At 38.6% G+C, this 22,366-nt stretch overlaps 4 protein-coding genes and 1 long non-coding RNA gene across 5 annotated transcripts; 2 read left to right on the top strand and 3 right to left on the bottom strand.

The window, feature by feature from the left end:
* Window positions 1-1,580: 1,580 nt before the first annotated feature.
* Window positions 1,581-3,477, bottom strand: LOC148295041 (uncharacterized). The gene is given in 3 exon segments (XM_088252362.1): window positions 1,581-1,963; window positions 1,966-2,128; window positions 3,328-3,477. Coding segments are annotated over 3 exon segments (696 nt in total).
* A 1,296-nt stretch (window positions 3,478-4,773) lies between these two features.
* On the bottom strand, window positions 4,774-7,049 carry LOC110774103 (protein ACCELERATED CELL DEATH 6-like). Its single transcript, XM_021978634.2, has 3 exons — window positions 6,416-7,049; window positions 5,611-6,143; window positions 4,774-5,517 (listed from the first exon to the last, which is right to left on the bottom strand). Exons 1-3 carry the CDS (start codon window positions 7,008-7,010, stop codon window positions 4,897-4,899), a joined length of 1,749 nt encoding a protein of 582 aa, XP_021834326.1. The 5' UTR covers window positions 7,011-7,049; the 3' UTR covers window positions 4,774-4,896.
* Window positions 7,050-9,938: 2,889 nt separating this feature from the next.
* Window positions 9,939-11,463, bottom strand: LOC148295040 (uncharacterized). Its single transcript, XR_015835473.1, has 2 exons — window positions 10,560-11,463; window positions 9,939-10,187 (listed from the first exon to the last, which is right to left on the bottom strand). It is a non-coding gene; the product is annotated as an uncharacterized LOC148295040 (long non-coding RNA).
* A 129-nt stretch (window positions 11,464-11,592) lies between these two features.
* On the top strand, window positions 11,593-13,942 carry LOC110774107 (polyubiquitin). The gene is made up of 2 exons (XM_021978640.2): window positions 11,593-11,752; window positions 12,419-13,942. The coding sequence occupies exon 2, from the start codon at window positions 12,419-12,421 to the stop codon at window positions 13,790-13,792; it is 1,374 nt and encodes a 457-aa protein (XP_021834332.1). The 5' UTR covers window positions 11,593-11,752; the 3' UTR covers window positions 13,793-13,942.
* A 2,345-nt stretch (window positions 13,943-16,287) lies between these two features.
* On the top strand, window positions 16,288-22,222 carry LOC110774105 (putative multidrug resistance protein). The gene is made up of 7 exons (XM_021978639.2): window positions 16,288-16,507; window positions 16,927-16,981; window positions 17,093-17,280; window positions 17,486-17,943; window positions 18,035-18,575; window positions 19,434-21,388; window positions 21,487-22,222. Exons 1-7 carry the CDS (start codon window positions 16,322-16,324, stop codon window positions 21,860-21,862), a joined length of 3,759 nt encoding a protein of 1,252 aa, XP_021834331.2. The 5' UTR covers window positions 16,288-16,321; the 3' UTR covers window positions 21,863-22,222.
* Window positions 22,223-22,366: the final 144 nt, after the last annotated feature.

Below are 22,366 nucleotides of genomic sequence, written 5' to 3'. Positions count from 1 at the left end.
CTATCCTTCCACAAGCTTCCGGCACCTCCATCTTTCCATAAGCTGCAGTCCCCCCACCACAACCCATTACCGGCCCTGACTGCGCAGCACCATCTAATCCACCTGACGCGGCTTCTTTTGTGCCAGTCCAGCCCCTACTTCACACATATTCCAGAAGACCCCGCATACCATCTATGGAACCTGCACAAGCACCACTACTTCCAGCTCCCCTTGCCCCTGCGGACCCAGCTTCTCCACCACCTATCGAACCAGCGCCACCAGTGCCTGCTCATCCCATGCACACACATCTGCGTGATGGCATCTCTCAGCCTAAAACCCTCACCGACGGCACAATTCGATACCCGGTCCCTCATGCTCTTTTAACTATCCTTGACGATGTTGAACCCACTTGTTTTTCTCAGGCCACCAAACATCCACTATGGCGTGCAGCAATGTCTGAAGAAATCAATGCCTTGTTGTGAAATCAGACTTGGTCTCTTGTTCCTCCATCTCCCACACATACTCCAGTCGGCTGCAAATGGGTCTTTCGCATCAAGCGTCACTCTGATGGCACTATTGAACGCTACAAGGCCCGCCTAGTGGCTAAGGGATTTCATCAACGCCCTGGTATTGACTACTTTGAGACCTTCAGCCCTGTTGTCAAACCAGCCACAATTCGCACTGTTCTCAGTCTTGCTGTTTCCCGCCGATGGTCCTTACAGCAATTCGATGTCAAGAATGCCTTCCTTAATGGGTTCCTTCAAGAAGACGTATATATGGTCCAGCCCCCTGGTTTTGTGAACCCTGCTCATCCCACTCATGTCTGTAAACTTCACAAGTCTCTTTATGGCCTCAAACAGGCTCTGCGTGCATAGTTTAATCGTATCAGCACCTTTCTCTTATCCCTTGGTTTTTCAAGAAGCTTGGCAGACTCTTCACTTTTTATCTTTCAGCAGGGATCCCACACCATCTTTCTCCTCCTGTATGTTGACGACATTGTGGTTACTGGCAGTGATCCTTCTCTTTTACAGAATTTTATATCTCTTTTAAGCCGCCAATTTGACATCAAGGATCTTGGTCCTCTCAGTTACTTCTTGGGTTTACAGGTTGTTTCTCATGATGGTGCTCTTCATCTCAATCAACTCAAGTATGTTCATGATTTGTTACACAAGAGTAATCTCCTACATGCCAAGCCAGCTTCCACTCCTATTGCAACCAAGTCTGTTCTCACTGCCAGTGATGGTGACTTGCTCGCTTCTCCCACAGAATACTGTGAACTTGTATGCTCCGTTTGGATGAAGGAATTGCAAATTACATAGAATTCTAAAATGACGGAATTTAGATTTCCGTCATTTCAATTTCTGGCAATTGAAGATTTCAGTGTTTGGATTTATGTATGTCAAATTTTGTAATTGACAGAAATTGAAAATTTCATTGTTTGGATAGCTCATTTAAATTGTCAATGATAGAAATTAAATATTTCGAAAGAACAAAAAAACTGATAACTAACATAGAAGATATTCCTCGAAGTATAAAATAACATATCGTTTGATGAACTAAATAACTCAACTTAAACAAACATAGCATATTAGCAAACCAAATCACTCCCCACGTGTAATAAACATCAACAACATACTCTTTTTTTTCTTAATTGGGAGTGCCTTCAGCATCTGAAATTGTTTGTCATTTTCAATCAGCCAAGCACATGCTTTGAGTTGTTCATTTTCACTAAGACCTGGTACTGCTTGTACTACAACATATACCTTTGCTGGATCAAGGTTCTTAGTATCAGCACGGATAAACTCTTCAAATGATAAAGCCATTCTAGCAATCGAATCAGCAATAACATCTTTGACAGCACCTCTTTTATTTGTAGGAAGAATATCAAAAGAATTTGATGCACTATTTCTTCTCTTTTGACCATTTGTTGAGGTTGGTGAAATATCATCAATAACATGAATATCTTCTTAATCTTGTGTATCACATTCAAATCAACATGATCAACTTCATTAGTAGGAGTCCTAACCTCAGTTGCATCTGCACCTATTTTTGCGCCCTCTCCAGTGGCTCTATCTTTGCCACACAAATATACTATATCATCCCTATTTTCTATAACTTTAAATCGACAACCTCTAGCATCGTCATGAGACTACCAAACAAATAATCAAAGTGAAATAAGAATGAGAGAAAACCAAAATCGATTTTCAGCAGCATATAACAATCAACAAAGCTTTTCGTTTCCTTACATAGTATATAAAAAGCTTTCAGCAACATAGGCTTTTTCTTCAGAGTAAGGAATAAAACTTGAACAAGGCGATAACACAAAGCGATAAAGCTAGCAAACAACTACAGAGCTGTACCATAAACACAAATCACACACCAATATCCATGGGCATAGAATATTTTGTTAAAACTTCCCAAAATCCAGCCATAGTGCCGCAAAGATCACAAAACCCATTCAACACATATTCATAAATTTAATCAGAAACACCCAATTTTGATAGCCATTTAGAAACCCTGGTAACCCTAAAATAGAAAAACATAAATTGAAGGAGAGAAAGGCTTGAAGACTAACCTTCAAATTTGATCCAGAGAGACGTGTACTTTTTTTTTTTTTTTAATTAATGAAAAGTTTGGCAGTTTTTTTTACTGTAAGTTTTGGCACACTGGAAAATATGAATTCCCGCACTATGGAAATTGTGAAATGACGCCTATTTTGGTGGAAATTAAACTCGGGAATTTGATGCCTCAATTTCCACGATTTTTTCCGTGCGTCATTTAATAAATTCCGCGCTTAAGTTGCCAAACAAGGGAATTGTCAATTTCTCCGCTTAAATTCCTGACTTTTAGCTAAATTCCGAGTTATTTTCCCTCATCCAAACGGAGGGGTAGGGAATTCAATACCTCACCCTTACCCGCCCAGATATTTCCTTTGCGGTCAACACTGTGGCCCAGTTTATGAGCTCTCCTCGCTCTCCTCACATGGTTGCCGTCAAGAGGATTCTCCACTATGTTAAGGGCACTATTGACTTCGGCCTCCATTTCACACCCCAAAGTCCTTCCACTCGTCTCATCGTTTACTCAGATGCCGATTGGGCTGGGTGCCCAGACTCCCGCCGTTCGACAACTGGCTACCTCATCTACTTGGGCTCCAATCTTATTTCATGGTGCTCCAAAAAGCAGCCAATAGTTTCACGCTCCAGTGCGGAATCTGAATACCGTGCTCTTGCTCATGCCTGCGCCGAATCATCTTGGCTCTGTTCTCTATTACATGAACTCGGCATTCGACTGCATTTCCCAGTTATCATGCATTGTGACAATCTCAGCACAACTTATATGGCGGCAAACCTGGTATTTCATGCTCGTACTCGCCACATTGAACTTGACTACCACTTTGTTCGTGAGAAGGTGGCCCTTGGGAGTCATCAAGTCTGCTTCATCCCCTCTGTTGATCAACCTGCAAATCTTCTCACTAAACCACTTCACAAGCCACGCCATCATCTCTTATGTTCCAAACTTGTTCGTCCAAGGCCGCTCAGTTTGCGGGGGGGTGTTAAACCACACGCACTCATCAAGGAAGAAGAATCTGAAATGGATTCTTCTCAATCACAATAGTTGACTTCCTCTCGAAATATTTTGTATTTACTGTCATTCAAGGCTTTTGCCGTTTATATCTTTATTGTGCAATTATAAATATTGTAATATTTACACAAAGGAATACAATCAGAATTCAAACTTCCACATAAACAAAAAGAAGACCAAATTGATTATCATCATGAATATTTTTATTGTTTATAGAAAGTATCCTAATATTCTTTATACTTTTTTGTTGAAACTTTGTCAGTTGCTGAAATTTGATGAGTGTCAAAACCCCATTGGTTGTTAGGAGGAGCTCCTCCTCAATTTTAAGGAGCCAAGTCATGCTCTTCTTTTAATCACAATTAGATGACCTTATGAAGTGGGTCCAAATGAGTTGTTAGCATCATTCGCAATGACAAAGGGGAAGTTATGGTGGCAATGGATGCAGGCTTTTCTACTTCAAAACATGCAAAAATTTTGGCTTTTTACTTCAGATTGAAAATGTCGTTGGATGCAGGCTCTACTTCCATCTTGGTGGAAACAGATGCTCAAGCTGTTATTTGTCAATTGCAAAAATAAGAGGACCTTGCATCGGATGGCAATCTCATTGAAGAAGTTAAGGGGTATCTTAATCAGTTTTAGAAGATTTCTATTTCTTATATACCAAGAGATTGTAATATTGTTGCTCATAAATTAGCTGCTCATGCTATCAAATGTCAGAATGTGAAAATTTGGCATGAAGATGTTCCTCCCTGGTCGGAATCCTCTGTATTCGATGATGTCTGTAACCCTTGACTTCTCTCAATGAATTATATACTTGATAAAAGAAACTAGGTAACGATTAAGCTCTACTGTATGTTTATTAAAACTATACTTTAAATTATAAACCCTTTGCAATTGAGGTTAAACCATGATTTTCACCAAACATATGCACTCTCTCCCTCTTCTAGGATCCACATTTTTCCTAATACAGCAGCCAAACATGCCCTAAATAAAAAGGTCAGTATCAGCAACCATATAATTTTATACACAGATAGTGACAGTCTTTGAATGTTTTCGTTAAAGCACTTTGAACAGTTGAGATTCTATATGACATACAATTACTTTTTTCTGAATTTTTTTAATGTATCTTGGAGTACAAGACTCACAACTTCTAATCTCTAAACCTGAAAAGAAGGAAAAGAAGCATCAACTATATGAAATAATATCGAGTTACAAGACAAATACATCAAAATTGCATAATATTGTGGCAACTTCAGAATTGTTCATCAAATAATGTGACAGATGTGCTGAAGGAGTAAAGTTGAACTAAAAAGTAGCGCAGAATCCACTCATTCTTCATGATTTGTTCTTAATTTTGCAGCTGAGCTTGAGATGAGAAACGAAGAATCTGCAGGCTTCAGGAAGGGAAAACATTTTCACCAGTTGGGAAAGAAACAAAAAGGTACTAACATGAAAAGCGTTTCCAACTACGTGGCCCAAGACATTGGCAAATTGCTGATGCGGCATGACAGCCTTAACCCCTGTTACAAATGCTATTCCAGTGAATTGCAGAGCAATATATGTAAGAGCAGCAGCAACTGTTAAATAGTAAACATAGGAGGACTTGTTGCTGTTAACCGCTCCCCAGAACAGAAGGCATGCTGCAATTATTGAGCAAGTCATGGCAATAGAGTCTGAGATGATGAACAACTTGAAATAGCTATTTGACTGCAAAAGAGCCAGCCCTTGGTCTGGGCCTACATCATTGTTGTAGCCTCCAGGCATTGTGAAGGCAGCTGCAAATGTTACAGTTGTGATAAGTGTTGCAACCATCAAAAGGGTCTGGCCCATCTGCATGTAAGTTTGCACTGCATTGGCTTCTTCTTGTTCTGCTCTTGGGGAAATCTTGATATCGCCAAACCATGAATGTTGGGTAACGAGATGTCCCCAAAAGTTTGGGGTTATGTTATGCAATTCCTATAAGATGAACAGTTGTAGTTTGCTAAGCATTATGACCAATTATGACCAATTATATATACAAGGGATATTAATTATGTATTTAGTACTCACCCTGGGAGATGCAATACTGGATTCCTTAATTGACCTATCAATGTCAAACGCTGCTTGACCACATTTGTTCATGGAACTTTGATGCACTCTTCCATCCCACATCAAGTAATACATAATCCAAGTCTTTCTTTCTACGGTTGCGAGATGCAAAGGCGTGTTTCCAATGACATCAGGCTGATTTATGAGGCACTCCAGTTCTGGTGTTTCTAGTATATACCTGACCACATTTGCTCTGCCACCAACGATCGCCATATGAAGAGCATTCTGTCCATATAGGTCACAAATTTCTCCCGAGTCTGGGCAATGTTGAATGATCTCTCTTATCACAGGGGTATGACCTTTGCTGGCTGCAACATGAATCGGTGAATGACCCTCTTTGTCCAAAACATATGCAATAGAAGTATCAAGTTCTAGTAATCGTTTAACTGTTCTATGCTGGCCAAGGGATGCTGCATAGAAGAGAGGAGTTCTGCCTTGGTGATCAGTTTCTTTGATCAGCTGCTGTTTGAATCGTAGGAGTGTTTCCACGATGTCTTACTATGACAAAAATTGAGTTTGAGTTTAAATAATGAAAATACAGAAGTTGTGAAACTAATATGACCCTATGTGTGTGTGTGTGTGTGTGTGTGTGTGTGACTGGAATTTTATTCTATGCAACTTCAAATACCAAACGCATCTATCTGAAGTTAAAGTCCATAAAGAATTGTAAGGAGTTGGATATTATAATATTACTGAAAGTGTGTACAAAGTTAAAACATCCATTTCTAAAATAGCTTGAACAGAACTACGCCAAAGTATGACATACCAAAATGCTTCTCAATCACAGCTGCATGCAAGGCTGTTCTGCCATCTGACCCGCCATGAGCTGATGATGTAGTTGATTTTAAAATCTGATTCAGAATCTCAAACATTCCTCCTCTTGCAGCCAGGTACAATGGAGACTCGCCCTCATCATTTTCAATAGACGCCAATTTAGGGTCCATTGTAAGCAAGAACTCAACCAATTTAATGTGACCATTCCTCACAGCTTCATGTAAAACTGTATTCTTCCCCTTATTTCCCATTCTCAGCATCTCAAACGTGCCATCATTTGCATTCCCGAAGTCTTCCTGTGACATGGATAAAATTTCTCTGACCAGATCATTGAAGATAGAGAAGCAACCAACCCTTGCAGCCACATGTAAGGGAGTATCTCCATCTAAGTTTTGCTGTGTGAGAAGGGACCTGCGTCTGCTATAAATCTCTGCCACAACATTTGAGCCCCCAAATTGCACGGCGATATGGAGGGCTGTGTTTTCGCGAGGCGTAAGTTGATATAGTAGGCTGGGATTATCATTAAGAAGTTGTTTGAGGAAGCAAATATCCCCTGACTTTGCATATCTGTAGAGCCTTGGATCCATGGGATATTGGTAATGAGAAACTAGTAAAAACTTTGTGGATGCTTTATACAAGGCCTTGTGAAAGAAAATAAAAACTCATCATCCCATAGCTTAGTCTTATTGTTGATAGTCAACAGTTTGGAATGGTTCATTCATTGACCTCTATATTCTGGCCTTGTTTAAAAATCGTGACGTGATTTTCAGGACTAGTGGATGAAAAAAATCTGCAGTTCAATTCAAGTAAAGCCAACCTAACTCAAAGACTGTGTGAGGTCTACATGACAATTAGTTGCACATAACTTTCCAAGAGGGTCAATGCCCCTAGGTATCGTACTCTTATTTGCTATGTGGTTGATCAGTTCAACTCCAGCCATAATATAGGGTATTTTTATAATTTGGGCCTCCATATTGGGTATAAATTATAATAGTGAATCTCCCTTTAAATAACTCATCACTTAGTTTAAATTATGAACAACTTCTGGCTTTAAAATGGCGGTGGATCCACTATTATACCCAATATGGGGGCCCAAATTATAAAAATACCCTATATGAAATGGACTTTAGAAACACACACAAAGCTCATTTACAACTTAACAAAGAGGCCTTTAACTTCTTATAAATTACAAAACTCCCATCAATTTCTTAAAATAAGCCCAACCCCAAAACCTCATAAAAAAATCAAAATACTTAATAGGGTATCAAAGTAATTTAATAATCAAAATTAAATTCAATAGGGTCAGCTATCATTTTTTGGGTTTTTTTTGGGTTTGTTTATAGAAATTAAATGGTGTAGGGTTTATCTATATTATTAGTGCTAAGAATGGGTATATGACTAAATATCTCTTTTCTTTTTGCAAAAATAATCTGCAGTTGCAAAAATAGTCAGAAAGTAATACCGACCCTATAAAATTCCATGTGGAACAAAGTCTGTCGTGTTCTTTTTTTCTTGCGCAACAAATTTTCTTTTCTTACGTAGTCAGAGTCAATGCAATTGCTTTCACTTAATTTTTTTTTCTCTAATGGTTGAAGTTCAAATGTCTCTTCTGCTTTAGAGTAGAATTATATTTTAATCCGAACCGAGCCAATGATCTTAACTTATGGAAACCTTTTGCTCTTCTTTTTTGCATTTAATTTTTTTTTCTTTTCACCCTTCTCCAACTCCAGTTTTTTTGACTGATTTTCCTTCTTGTGTGCTGTCTGGTGTAAGAGCTCTTCCTCCTATTGTTGTTTCACATAAACAATCTCATTGAACATTTCAATGAAGTTGTTATCAAAATTTCCTTTTGGAGCAACTCAACTCACAAGAAATATTGAGTGCAAAATCATCCTATATCAAAAGGAGGGCAAAGAAGGTTGGCCTTGGATTCACGTAGTCCTTCAAGAAAGTTCTTGTTTTGTGGTTATTTGGCTACTTTCTTGCAACAAACCTTCATTCTTTTGCTTGCAGCCAATTTTCCTTTTGGTATCCGAAGATCAAATGGTCTTAGACCAATTACAATGTTTTTTAAGTTCTGATTGCATAGATAAGCTCCCAAAGAAAATGTATTACTCTCACCTAACAATGCAACAAAATGGAAATGGAAACTCTTTTTTGCACAGCCTTAATATATGGAAATGGAAACTCTTTTTTGCACTCAGCCTTAATATATATATATACACACACACACAGAGCTTCCATTGAGGGATCCCTCAAATAAGCTTATTTGAGGGACACCCTTGTAGGGCCCACTCCGCATTGTATTTCCCTAATCCAAACCGTCTATTTTTTAGATAATCATTCAAAGATCATCTCTACAAAAAATCACTTGAATCCGATATCATTTGACCACTCAATTGAGTTATTGAAATTTTAGTACTTTCTTGAAGCACCGTGTTCATTGATTTTGTAGGACACAATTGGATGTCGAAACGGTTTCCGATTTGCCTAATTTTTTGCAAGAATGATTTATGAATGTAGACTTAAAAAATAGATTGTTTGGATTGTTGAAATTTTTTTTGTAAGGGACCCTAAAAGGGGTCTCCCAATAGAAGGGGACCAATACATATAATATAGGAGGTTGAATTTGAGCAAATAAGGGATAAGGGGTTGAAATCAAATGAAACCATCCAAATTTCATATGAATGTTTAAACAGAAAATCCTAGATAGGGTTTTCTATGCTAGGATGACCTTCGGTTATAATTAAAAACTCACATGGGTGACACCGTAATGACTATTTAAGGAAGAATTGGGAAACCCTAATATATCAATTCATGATCTATTCATATTATTATGTCACGTGATGGAGTTACGGTCACATTCTGAAGCTTTTCAATGGGTGAATTGGGTACTTTTGAGAAGCAAACACACACACCCTACTTTGCTGCTTCCTACCCTGAATGCACCAAGATGCATTTCTAGAAAGCACTTCCTGGTAGGACTCACTAGCGTAATGGTTTGGAGCAATTGCTCCCCCAGGCAAAGTCATGAGTTCAAATCCTATCATTCATTTAGTGTGTGTGACTTTAGTGTATTATTGCCTCTCTCAATAGAAAAGGTTCTTAAAAAAAAAAATTTATCATGTGAATTAAATGGAAAGAATGGTCCAAATATGTTTAGTTTTTCTTTCATGATAATGAAGGGAGTCGAATCCTAAACCTTTTTTGTTTTTGTAAATACAAAATATAGTCTAAATTAGGGAGATTACTAGTCTACAAAGGCTGTCCTCCACCTCTCAATTCTAACTAGAACTTTTATTTTAGCTAAAATATAAAATAAAGAAAAATAACAAGCCTCTAAATTAGACATGGCATTCGTGTCGTGTTATCAGTATTCGTGTCGTTTTCGTGTCAACCCGTTTTTTTTAACGGGTTGACACGACACGACACGATAAGAAAACGGGTGGAAAATATCAAACACGAACACGACCCGCTCTAATTCGCGAATCACACGACACGACCCGTTTCACCCGTTAAGAAAATAAACTTTTTTAATAAAAATTTAAAAAACCTATATTTTTACATGCCCACAAAATCAAAATCATTCCAACAAAAGCTAATATTCTTGAATTTAATCCAAACTTCAACATCAACATCCGTGAACATGATCCATCATAACAAAAGGAAAAGGCAAAATAAATATGAAGTAATCCATGAAGCTCTGCACACAAAAAAATCCATTAAAATGATCCAAACTTCAACATTTCACCATTGCAATTTTCCTGGAAGAAAAAAAAAACACAGAAATTGTTAGACAGCAGTTAGTATGAAAATTCCAAACTCACAGAAATTGTTGTGAACTGCACATAAAAATTCTTCTCTAATATTGCTTTTAATATCAATTCTATACATAAAAATAAATAATATTAATACAACCCAAAACCATACAAAGATCAAATTGTTTGAAACTGTAACACTAAATCAAAATACAAGGTTGATTCTTCTTCATGCTTTATTGTTGGTTTGAAACTGTAACACTAAACATATATATATATATATATATATATATATATATATATATATATATAATTAAAAAAATTGAAGTTGGGCCATTCCAACGTTTTTTGGTCAACACGGAGCTTTCATAAGCAAACCTGGAGAGGGCCAGAACCACAAACATCTGGGGATGAAGCATCCACCAGGACAGCACAAGGAAACAGAAGAACTGTAATAAACAAGACAATCACAATAACTTTAGAAGGACAAAAGTCCAGCAGCAGGGGAAAAAGCAAGGCCCCAGACAAAGAAGAAATGTGAAGAGCAAAAACACCATGAATTATGGAGGGCCAGGGAGGCGTCCAACTCCAATGAATGGGAATAATCTGAACATTTGTTAATGTTTCTCTCTCTCTCTCTCTCTCTCTCTCTCTCTCTCTCTCTCTCTCTCTCTCTCTCTCTCTCTCTCTCTCTCTCTCTCTCTCCTCATTTCCTCTTTCTTCTCCCGTGCACTCTGTGTCTCTAGCAAATACCAAGTCAGAAGCCTCTATATCTCTAATTGACAGCATAGTAAATTAAGAAAAATCAAACCTGTCCAGTACATCAATATATAATTTCCAAAGTCCACATAAATATATAATTTCCATACTGAAAATCAAATAAATTTACCGAATCAATTAAGAAAAACATTCATACCTTAAGATAGGATTTAACAGCAGAAAAGATCTTCAAAGACAGAGAGAGGAGAGATCGCAAGAAGAAGGAGAAGATGAGGACTTGAGAGAGAAAGAAAGAAAACTGCAAAGAAGAGAAAGAAAAGAAAGCGGCTGAATGAATGAAGAGAAAGAGATGCTAGGGTTTTTTTTTAGAATAGAAAATTACAAAATTACCCCCACTTAACGGGTTGGTTCGTGTATTCGCGAATGGACACCGAAACGACCCGTTAGCTTAACGGGTGGCTAACGGGTCAACACGATAGCAACACGACACGATAACTCCAACCCGAATACTGATTTTTTCGTGCGAATTCGTGTCGTGTTATCGTGTCGTATGGGATTTTGCCATGTCTACTCTAAATAGATCTATTTGGCCAGGGAAGCTATTCATTTATTTATTTATTTTTGTCAAGTAAGGAGATGCTAATCTTGGCGTGCATGATCTAATCCTAACGCGTGGCACAGTCCTATTGGAAATCACCTTTTATGATCCCGTAATTAAGTCGGCAATTGGTCCTATAAATGAAGGCTTCCCCAATACCAAACCCTTCATCGTTAAGAATTTCAGATCCCTTAAAAACCAGAGGCAAACCCAAATTCTTTGAAGCTCTTGCAAGTTCTCTCTCACCTCTAAGGTTAGTATTTCTGTATCTTGCAATTCCTTTGCTTCTGTATTTTTTTCTTTTGATTATTTGATTGTTGATGTAATATTTAATTTATTGTTAATATTTAAGATCTGTTTGAAAATCTTTTATGAAATTGTGTAGATCTATCTGTGTTTAATTGATTACCTTGTCAAGATCCAACTTTGATGTATGAATTCCAGAAAACATCAATTCTAATTTGGATTAATTTGTTTCGAGTCGTTTGATACCAAGATTTTGTTTTGTGTTAGATCCTGAACTTTATGGGATACTATTTTGATTTAGGTTTGTGTATTCTATTTTAGAATTCCAAGATCCAACTTTGATGAATGAATTCCAGAAACCATGATCTCCAATTTGGATTAACCTGTTTCTAGTCGTTTAATACCGAGATTTGATTTTGTTTTAAAAATTCTGAAATTTATCGGATACAATTTTGATTTAGGTTTGTTTTTGTTTGATTGTTTAATTACTGATTAAATTGTTAGCTTATTGTTGTTAATAATCAAAGATCTGAATGGAATGATTTGCGATCATCAAGGTCTATAAAATAATTTTTAATTCTGTCTGACTTAATCAATCATTTTCCAAGATCATGTTTTGTTTTTATGAATTCCCAAGAAACAAAATTTATTTAGGGTTGTTTTGCGTGAACAGATGCAGATCTTTGTGAAAACCCTCACAGGCAAGACCATCACCCTCGAGGTTGAAAGCTCTGACACCATTGACAATGTCAAAGCCAAGATCCAGGACAAGGAAGGCATTCCCCCAGACCAGCAGAGGCTGATCTTTGCTGGCAAGCAGCTTGAGGATGGCCGCACCCTCGCCGATTACAACATCCAGAAGGAGTCCACCCTCCACTTGGTGCTACGTCTCCGTGGTGGTATGCAAATATTTGTCAAGACCCTTACCGGGAAGACAATCACCTTGGAAGTTGAAAGCTCGGATACTATTGACAATGTCAAGGCAAAGATCCAGGACAAGGAGGGAATTCCCCCAGACCAGCAGAGGCTCATCTTTGCTGGAAAGCAGCTTGAGGATGGTCGCACCCTTGCCGACTACAACATCCAGAAGGAGTCCACCCTGCACTTGGTGCTCCGTCTCCGTGGTGGTATGCAGATCTTTGTCAAGACCCTTACAGGGAAGACAATCACCTTGGAAGTTGAAAGCTCGGATACTATTGACAATGTCAAGGCAAAGATCCAGGACAAGGAGGGAATTCCCCCAGACCAGCAGCGGCTCATCTTTGCTGGAAAGCAGCTTGAGGATGGTCGCACCCTTGCCGACTACAACATCCAGAAGGAGTCCACCCTTCACTTAGTGCTCCGACTACGTGGTGGTATGCAAATCTTTGTCAAGACCCTTACTGGGAAGACAATCACCTTGGAAGTTGAAAGCTCAGATACCATTGACAATGTCAAGGCAAAGATCCAGGACAAGGAGGGCATTCCCCCGGACCAGCAGAGGCTCATCTTCGCTGGTAAGCAGCTTGAGGATGGACGCACCCTTGCTGACTATAACATCCAAAAAGAATCGACTCTGCACTTGGTGCTCCGGCTGCGTGGTGGTATGCAGATATTTGTGAAAACTCTGACTGGGAAAACCATTACTCTGGAAGTGGAAAGCTCTGATACTATTGATAATGTGAAGGCCAAAATCCAGGACAAGGAGGGTATTCCCCCAGACCAGCAGAGGTTGATCTTTGCAGGCAAGCAGCTCGAGGACGGAAGGACCCTTGCTGACTACAACATTCAAAAGGAGTCCACTCTGCACTTGGTGCTTCGACTGCGTGGTGGGATGCAGATCTTTGTGAAGACTCTGACTGGCAAGACCATAACGTTGGAGGTGGAGAGTTCGGATACAATTGATAATGTGAAGGCCAAGATTCAGGACAAGGAGGGCATTCCTCCAGACCAGCAGAGGCTCATCTTTGCCGGTAAGCAGCTTGAGGATGGGAGGACTCTTGCAGATTACAACATTCAGAAGGAGTCTACCCTTCACCTTGTCCTTCGTCTCCGTGGCGGTTTCTGAATTCTGAATGATCCTTGTGGTTCCATCCTTCTCTGATCAGTGAACAGTGGCTTTGTTAAGTATTTTTTGTTTTGAATTCTCGTACTTGGCCGATGGATGATGGGTCACACTAAGACTATCTAGTTAATAAATAAACTTGCTTTGTATGTATCTGCTCTGTTTTTTATTAGCATTTGAAATTTCTGTTAATACATGCATCTATATTGCTCTATAATATTGTGTTTGGAACTTTGGATGGTCGGATTGGAGATGTGGTCTGGTTAAAATCGAAGCAAAGGATTCGAATCCGCGGTTGAAATCTAGTCTATGTACCCCCAGTTGCTAGTTTGAAATGTCCCTGTTTTTATTTTAGAAGTACTTTTACTTGTTCCCTTTGAAGTGCATTAACGAGATTGTTTTGGTTTCTAGTTTTATGTCTTAACAGTAGCCTCTGATCTGTTTCTTCTTCCTCTGTTTGCTCCTTGTCTTTACCATTGTGTATGCAGGCAAGAATTGTTTTGGGGGCAGTCCAAATTTGTATGATGTGTTTTACTAATCATAAAACAATTTTAGAAATTCCATTTCTCTCTTTAACCCTCCGATTGGGAGTATTTGATTATAGAAGAAGCTCATTTTAATTAAATACATACTTTAATTTACTCAAAATGATTGTTTGAAATGATTTTCATTTCAAACAATGCAAATTAGAAATGAAACAAGTACCAAGGGGCTTTTGGGTAGAAACCATTATCAAATAATCTTGCATTTGGTGTAACTCAATTATTTGAGTTCATCTTTTATGTAAACTGGCTTGGATCTTATATTTCATAAAATTCGATTCCCAAAAAAAAAGAAAATCAAATAATCAGAACTGGATTTAAGAGCATCCCAATATATAAACTAGGAGATATATTTGACATTCCCATTTGTATTCCCGGTAAATGTAAATATGGTATTTGCTTCAATGCAAGAACGCAAACCAGTTTTTCATATGTTAATTTCTTTTATTTTAACAAGTTGTCTTTCTTTTATTTTTCCAACGAATGAACCCAAAAAAAATTCAAATTTCCAATAAGATAAATTTCATCTAACACTATATGTCGTATCATAAAGTACATTAGTCACATTCGTTGGTTTCTCATCACGTATTTACACAAATCCTATGACGTATTTACACAAATCCAAAATTTCAACAAGATAAGATTTCATATCACGCCAATCTTTGGATTAAAAAAGTAGATTCAATCTCATTTTCAAATTATAATATTATTATTTATGCTTTGCATAAAATTCAATATTCATACAAAATAAGACTTCATCTCACACTAGTCGTTGAATTTAACTCTCTCATCCTCATCTTAACTCACATAAATGTCGTAGACTAGATTATCTAAATACTCCATTTCACACCCTTCTTTGAATATCTTTCTCATCCACCATACTACAATGAACCAACAAAACATAGGTTTTACCCCCAAATGACTCATTTTAAGTCCAAAATTAGAAAAATGCTGGCTACTTTAGTCTGTTTGCAATCAAATGGGGTTCTTTTCTTTCTTTTCTTTGTTTGTTGTTGGTGTCTGTGCGCTTCCATTTTTCAATCATAGAGGTGAAATCTTTGCACATAAAATCCTAAATAACACACACTAGGATCCCAACAGAAAAATAAATAACACACACTAGGAGAAAATGACCCATTGACAAACTCAAAGTGAAAGGAACGGTAGAGACTCATTTCTGGGCACATGTGTCCTAAAGACAAAGATACAAGGGCAACATTCGCTGGCGCCACCTCTGAGAATTACATGAGAGAAAAACAATGAAAAAAGATGATATCAATTTGCTTTATTTTATCTTATTTGGACTGCAGATCCCTCAAGCATCAGCACAAATAATAATAATTATAAATAAATAAAACAATAATCTGGTTGCTTTTACAAAGGGTAACCTAAGAATCTAATGTCCTAAACATGTTGAATGCACTTGGCTTTATGTTTGGTCAAGGTTGAAAATTGCAGGCATTGGCATATAATTATTGAAAAGAAAACAACCAGATAGACCTTGGCCGAATTGAAATGTGTGACTTTTATACATAGCCTTATGTAACAGCTAATGCAAAAGGCAACAGAAAATTACAAACCAATGACAAAAGCCGCAACATTGTCGAAATCAGTCTCATTCTCAGATGATGCAGATGCATAATTTTACTGTAACTCAAATGGGGAATAATTCATATCAAGTAGTATGAATGCATGAAGACAAATTTTACAGTGACCAAGTCAATAGTAACTCTGGCTTGCCTTCATTGCTTGCCAAGATACAAGATGAGATAGCCGGCTTGTTTATTTTAAAAAGAAGAAAAAAAACCAATAATTGTAATTCACTCAATTTGCATAGCATCAGCAGAAGTGCATAAACAAGACAATATAACAGATAACAAGCTGCCGATATTCTGCCAAATTAAATTAATAAATTACTTTGAGGTTAAATAGGTGATGAAGTTGTATAAAGTCTAGAGCTTTGAAAGCTGTACATTCAATCCTCCAAGAAATGGGGCTCAAAAAAAGCATGTTTCGCTATGCAGACGGCACGGACAAGCTGTTGATGTTGTTTGGGACTTTAGGCAGCATTGGTGATGGACTGCAGAACCCTCTCATGATGTACATTCTCAGTGAGGTTATCAATTCTTATGGAAGAGCTAATGGAGGAGGTTTGACAAATGCTGATGTAGACAAGGTAAGCATAGTTAACTTTCTCAGTAATTCTGCAGTACAAGGCATTTTACCTGTTTTTGGTTAGAAGAAAAATGGCACCCCTGACCCAATATGCTGCAACAGGCACATAATTTAACGTTGAAGAACATGAATTTGATAATGAAAAGTAAGCTTTTCAATATATCAACAGGGTTAACTCAGAAATACTAACCCTCTGTCTGCTTCCCTCTCTCTGATTGTGGAGGAAGGAGAGAGAAACTTTTGAGAGCTAGAATAGGAGCATATAAGTTGAGAAACAGATAAAGCGGTGTTTGGTTTGGTCGGTCCAGGGATTTGTAAAACTATTGAGATTTTCTATGGCCTGGATAATTTGATTCTTGCGTCGTAATGTCTTTTGAGCATTTGCAGTGAACGTGCTAACTTTGATTCTCATTTTGCCAGTTTGCACTCAGGCTCTTCTATGTTGCCATTGGAGTTGGACTTGCAGCATTTGTTGGTACGTAAATTTTTCTGTTGATCTATCTTGCATATTTTTGGGAGAAGGAAACATTAAAGATTTTGATAAGAACAGGAACCTGACCTATTTTCATGCTAACTACTTCTACAGAAGGGTTATGTTGGACACGAACAGCGGAGAGGCAGACTTCCAGAATGAGAATGGAATATCTGAAATCTGTTCTTAGACAAGAAGTTTCCTTCTTTGACACCCAGACTGCCGGTTCTTCAACAACATACCAAGTTATCTCAATCATCTCCTCTGATGCCAACGCAGTCCAAGTTGCCTTATGCGAGAAGGTTAGAGTTAATTTCATAAGAAATCCACCTAAAGATTAAAAGCAGTATCAAAACAACATATCCTTGAGAGCTTCTCTTGGCTCAAATGAAGCATAGTCAGAATGCCCATGAATTTGGTGATAAATTATCAGTTAAATGCAAGGAATTAACAGGCTTGTTTTCGTTCACATCCATTTAGCTAAATGTGTTCCTTTCCTTGATGTAGATACCTGACTGCCTGACATACATGTCAACTTTCTTCTTTTGCCACATATTTGCCTTCACGCTGTCATGGAGGTTGACATTGGCTGCTATGCCGCTTTCAATCATGTTCATAGCTCCAGGACTTATATTTGGAAAGATTCTGATGGGCCTGGTAATGAAGGGGATTGAAGCTTATGGAATTGCAGGGGGATTTGCCGAACAAGCAATTTCTTCAGTAAGAACTGTATACTCTTATGTTGGAGAAAATCAGACACTAAATAGGTTCAGCACTTCACTTCAGAAAGTTACTAAACTTGGAATCAAGGTAGGTCTTGTAAAGGGATTGCTGATGGGAAGCATGGGAATCATTTATATTGGTTGGGGGTTTCAGGCTTGGGTTGGCACTTATTTGGTTACTCAAAAGGGAGAAGATGGTGGGCATGTTTTTGTAGCCGGTTTCAATGTCCTCATGGGAGGCCTGTGAGTTAACTTTTTTCAAGAACTAATTATCGCTTACTGCCACTGCATTGCATTTCTATCTTGAACTTATAATTTATCATTGGTATTGCAGGAGTATTTTAAGTGCTCTCCCAAACTTGACTGCTATCACAGAGGCATTGGCAGCTACAACTCGAATTCTTGAAATGATTGATCGTGTTCCTAGTATCGACACTGAAGACAGAAGAGGGAAGGCTTTATCACATGTCAGAGGAGAAATAGAATTCCAAGACATTTACTTCAGTTACCCATCAAGACCTGATACCTCAGTCTTACAAGGCTTGAATCTTAAGGTTCCAGCCGGTAAGAGTGTAGGTCTAGTTGGGGGCAGTGGTTCTGGCAAGTCAACAATCATTGCATTGCTTGAGAGATTTTATGACCCTATTGAAGGAGAAATACTCTTGGATGGACACAAAATTAGAAGACTTCAGGCAAAATGGTTGAGATCCCAAATGGGTCTGGTTAATCAGGAACCTGTTCTGTTTGCAACTTCCTTAAAAGAGAACATTCTTTTCGGAAAGGAAGGAGCTTCAATGGAAGAAGTAATAAATGCGGCTAAAGCTGCAAATGCACATGACTTCATCGTTAAGTTACCAGACGGATATGAAACTCAAGTATGCTTTCTTCTACCATTTGGAATTTATTTTTGGCTTTCTTCTTTTTCTTTTAAGGTCTCCAAGAAACATGCAACACTTAACTGAGAGTTTTCAATGCCTGAATAATATTTCTTTCTTATGCAACAGCATCAAAAACGGAGTTAAAAATAGTTGTATGACATCAGTGTTCTAAATTGAGATAGTTGTTGGGATCCCAACGCTATCATGATATATTGTTTTAAGGCATGTACAAATTTACCTAAACAATCTGTTAGCCGAGATTTGGAACACGAATGGAATTCAGTTGAACATGCCCCTTGAGCATCCACAGTGGGGGGGTGTAAATTCGGGGGTGTAAAGCCACTTTTACATCCCCTTTACACCTCCGGGGGGTGTAAATATGTTTTTTGCTCCAGTGGGGGGTGTAAATTCGGGGGTGTAGCCGTGGGTCCCAGCCTTTTATGTTGACTTTTCTTCATTTTTGTTCTCTTTTCTCGGGTGGGTCCCGCTTGCAAGGGATGTAAAAATGGATGTAAATATACATTTTATTTTACATCCCCATGGTGGTGATGTATATTTATATACATTTACATCTCACCATTGGAGACGATTCCGATGACTCAGGGTGTATATTTAACATACACCCCCATATACACCCCCCACTGTGGATGCTCTTAGCCTCCATAACAGTCATCATGCTACAACAGTCTAATGACATTCAGTTGTAACTATTCTTAGAATAACTTACCTACCTAGGAAATGAATTAATTCAATTTTGAATTGTCTAATGTTGATTTGTTTGAAAATAATTATGAACTTCTCAGACATTGTTCCTGTGATTTCTACTTACAAAAACATGATGTTTGGTTTTCCCAGGCTGGTCAATTTGGGTTCCAACTTTCTGGCGGGCAAAAGCAGCGAATTGCTATAGCGAGAGCTCTGCTAAGGGATCCAAAAATCCTACTTCTTGATGAAGCAACTAGTGCACTGGATGCACAGTCTGAAAGAGTAGTGCAGGAGGCAATTGATCAGGCGTCAAAAGGGAGGACAACAATCATAATTGCCCACCGCCTTTCCACAATCCGAACAGCAAATTTGATTGTGGTTCTTCAAGCTGGGAAAGTAGTTGAATCAGGCTCACACAATGAGCTGATGCAAATGAAGGGGGAGCAGGGAGGTGAATACTTCAAGATGGTACAAATGCAGCAGATGGCAAGCCAAAATGAGGTTGCTGATGATTCCAATTCTCAATCATATGAAAAATCTCGCCGTAGCAGGAGCGTTACACCAAGCCCCATTAGTTACAGATCAACTGCTCCTTCTCCAGCGTTCAACCCCACAGCGATGTCTATGTCCATGGGGACACCCTACTCCTTCTCTGTCCAATATGATCCTGATGATGAAAGTGATGATGAAGACTTCAAGCGCCCAACTTATCCTCCTCCTTCACAATGGCGTTTGCTGAAAATGAATGCACCAGAATGGGGACAAGCCTTACTTGGGTGCTTGGGTGCAATAGGTTCTGGGGCAGTACAACCTATAAACGCCTACTGTGTCGGATCACTTATATCGGTTTACTTCCTCCAGGACAAAACTGAAATTAAGTCCCAATCCAGGGTCTTGTCCCTTGTTTTCTTAGGCATTGGTGTTTTCAACTTCTTCACCAATCTCCTCCAACACTACAATTTTGCAATTATGGGAGAAAAGTTGACCACAAGGGTAAGAGAGCAACTACTTGAAAAGCTGATGACTTTTGAGATTGGGTGGTATGATCAAGATGAGAACACAAGTGCAGCCATTTGTGCAAGGTTAGCCACCGAAGTAAACATGGTTCGATCTCTTGTTGGGGACAGGATGTCATTGCTGGTCCAAGCAGTTTTCGGGGCTACCTTTGCTTATGCAGTAGGACTTGTGCTGACATGGAGGCTAGCCCTTGTGATGATAGCAGTGCAGCCAATAGTCATTGGGAGCTTTTATGCAAGGAGTATCTTAATGAAGAGTATGGGAGAAAAAGCCCGAAAAGCTCAAAAGCAAGGGAGCCAATTGGCAAGCGAAGCTGTCATCAACCACAGAACTATAACTGCCTTTTCTTCTCAGAAAAGAATTTTGGGGCTGTTTAGTGCAACCTTGAAAGGTCCTAAGAAGGAGAGTATCAAACAGTCCTATGTTTCGGGTGCTGGCTTGTTTAGCTCCCAATTCTTCAACACTGCTGCTACAGCTTTAGCTTACTGGTATGGTGGGAGGCTACTGGTGCTAGAGGAGATAACTCCAAAGCATCTATTTCAGGCGTTTTTGATACTTCTATTTACCGCTTATATCATTGCAGAAGCTGGTAGCATGACTTCTGATATATCTAAAGGAAACAGTGCCATTCAATCGGTGTTTGCCATTTTAGATAGGAAAAGTGAGATCGATCCGGATAACAAATGGGGACTGGAAATTAAGAAGAGGATAAAGGGTCGTGTCGAGTTCAGAAATGTTTTCTTTTCATATCCAACAAGACCTGACCAGATGATACTGAAAGGACTGAGCCTCAGAATTGATGCAGGCAAGACAGTGGCACTAGTTGGGCAGAGTGGTTCTGGAAAATCCACCATTATTGGGCTCATTGAGAGGTTTTATGATCCAATGAAGGGATCAGTCTGTATAGATGAACAGGATATTAAAAACTATAACTTGAGAATGTTGAGATCACGTATAGCATTGGTTAGTCAGGAGCCTACCCTGTTTGCTGGAACTGTCCGTGAAAATATTGCATACGGGAAAGAGAACGCAAAAGAATCTGATATCAAGAGGGCTGCAGTTCTGGCCAATGCTCATGAATTCATAAGGTATGAAATTACAGTTGACAAGTTACACACCAAAAAGATTATGCTTATTTGCAGCTTCACAATATGTTAACATTTCTGTCTTTTTCTAAATTTTGCAGTGGAATGGATAATGGTTATGATACATATTGTGGAGAGAGAGGAGTTCAGCTATCAGGAGGTCAGAAACAAAGGATTGCAATAGCTCGGGCAATACTGAAGAATCCGTCAATCCTCCTACTGGATGAGGCTACCAGCGCGCTTGATAGCGTGTCGGAGAAAGCAGTTCAAGAAGCACTCGAGAAGATGATGGTCAGTAGAACATGTATAGTCATTGCTCACCGGCTATCCACGATACAGAAGGCCAACTCCATTTCTGTGATCAAGAATGGTAAGGTTGCAGAACAAGGTTCACACAATGAATTGATTTCCTTGGGACGCAATGGAGCATACTACTCTCTGATAAAACTACAAACTGGTAGTTCACCTCCCAGGTAAAAACCAGAGAAATGGTGACCAAAGCGTTAAGGATGTTGCATATGATATGTAGACTGGTTTTGAATTAGTTACATGAACTTTTGTCAATATGAGGAGTTTGTATTTAGGTTGCTTTTTACATGGAAGATGGATATTATTTAGGCTTTGCTCATATTTTCTGAATTTTATAGTTATGTTAAAGCCATTTGCAGCACAGTGGTAAGCTGGGATTTTACCTTGGTTCTTGGTTTAGTTTTGAATAATTGGGAAACAAGAAAATTCTCATTCAAAAATTCAAGATGGTAGATGAAAACCAGCAAGCAGATGAGATCATAAATGAGAATCATGAGATTGAATTGCCATTTAGACCCTAAAATTTGAGTAAAGTGGTGCAATGGCTCCACTTAATGTCTGGCCTTCACAGCATGGAAATCTGATTCCAAGAACATCACAAGTTGATATCTTGTTGAAATCTAACCACGTTCTTACTTGTTATGTAGGACCAACCTACTTTAACAAAGTTTA

The sequence above is a fragment of the Prunus avium genome, chromosome 4, assembly GCF_965620075.1.
Source record: "Prunus avium chromosome 4, drPruAviu1.hap1.1, whole genome shotgun sequence".
Classification (NCBI taxonomy): domain Eukaryota; kingdom Viridiplantae; phylum Streptophyta; class Magnoliopsida; order Rosales; family Rosaceae; genus Prunus; species Prunus avium.
Note: the sequence above shows the minus strand (reverse complement) of the source record. Positions and strands in the feature narration are given on the sequence as shown.

Bases quoted from the DNA above. Each gene is read 5' to 3' on its own strand.
- LOC110774105 (XM_021978639.2), top strand. From the start codon at position 16,322: ATGGGGCTCAAAAAAAGCATGTTTCGCTATGCAGACGGCACGGACAAG. The intron at 17,281-17,485 runs GTTAGAGTTAAT...TCCTTGATGTAG, and splicing joins AAGTTGCCTTATGCGAGAAG to ATACCTGACTGCCTGACATA. The intron at 17,944-18,034 runs GTGAGTTAACTT...TTGGTATTGCAG, and splicing joins AATGTCCTCATGGGAGGCCT to GAGTATTTTAAGTGCTCTCC.
- LOC110774107 (XM_021978640.2), top strand. From the start codon at position 12,419: ATGCAGATCTTTGTGAAAACCCTCACAGGCAAGACCATCACCCTCGAG.
- LOC110774103 (XM_021978634.2), bottom strand. From the start codon at position 7,010: ATGGATCCAAGGCTCTACAGATATGCAAAGTCAGGGGATATTTGCTTC. The intron at 6,144-6,415 runs GTATGTCATACT...TGTCATAGTAAG, and splicing joins TGTGATTGAGAAGCATTTTG to ACATCGTGGAAACACTCCTA. The intron at 5,518-5,610 runs GTGAGTACTAAA...TTCATCTTATAG, and splicing joins CCAGTATTGCATCTCCCAGG to GAATTGCATAACATAACCCC.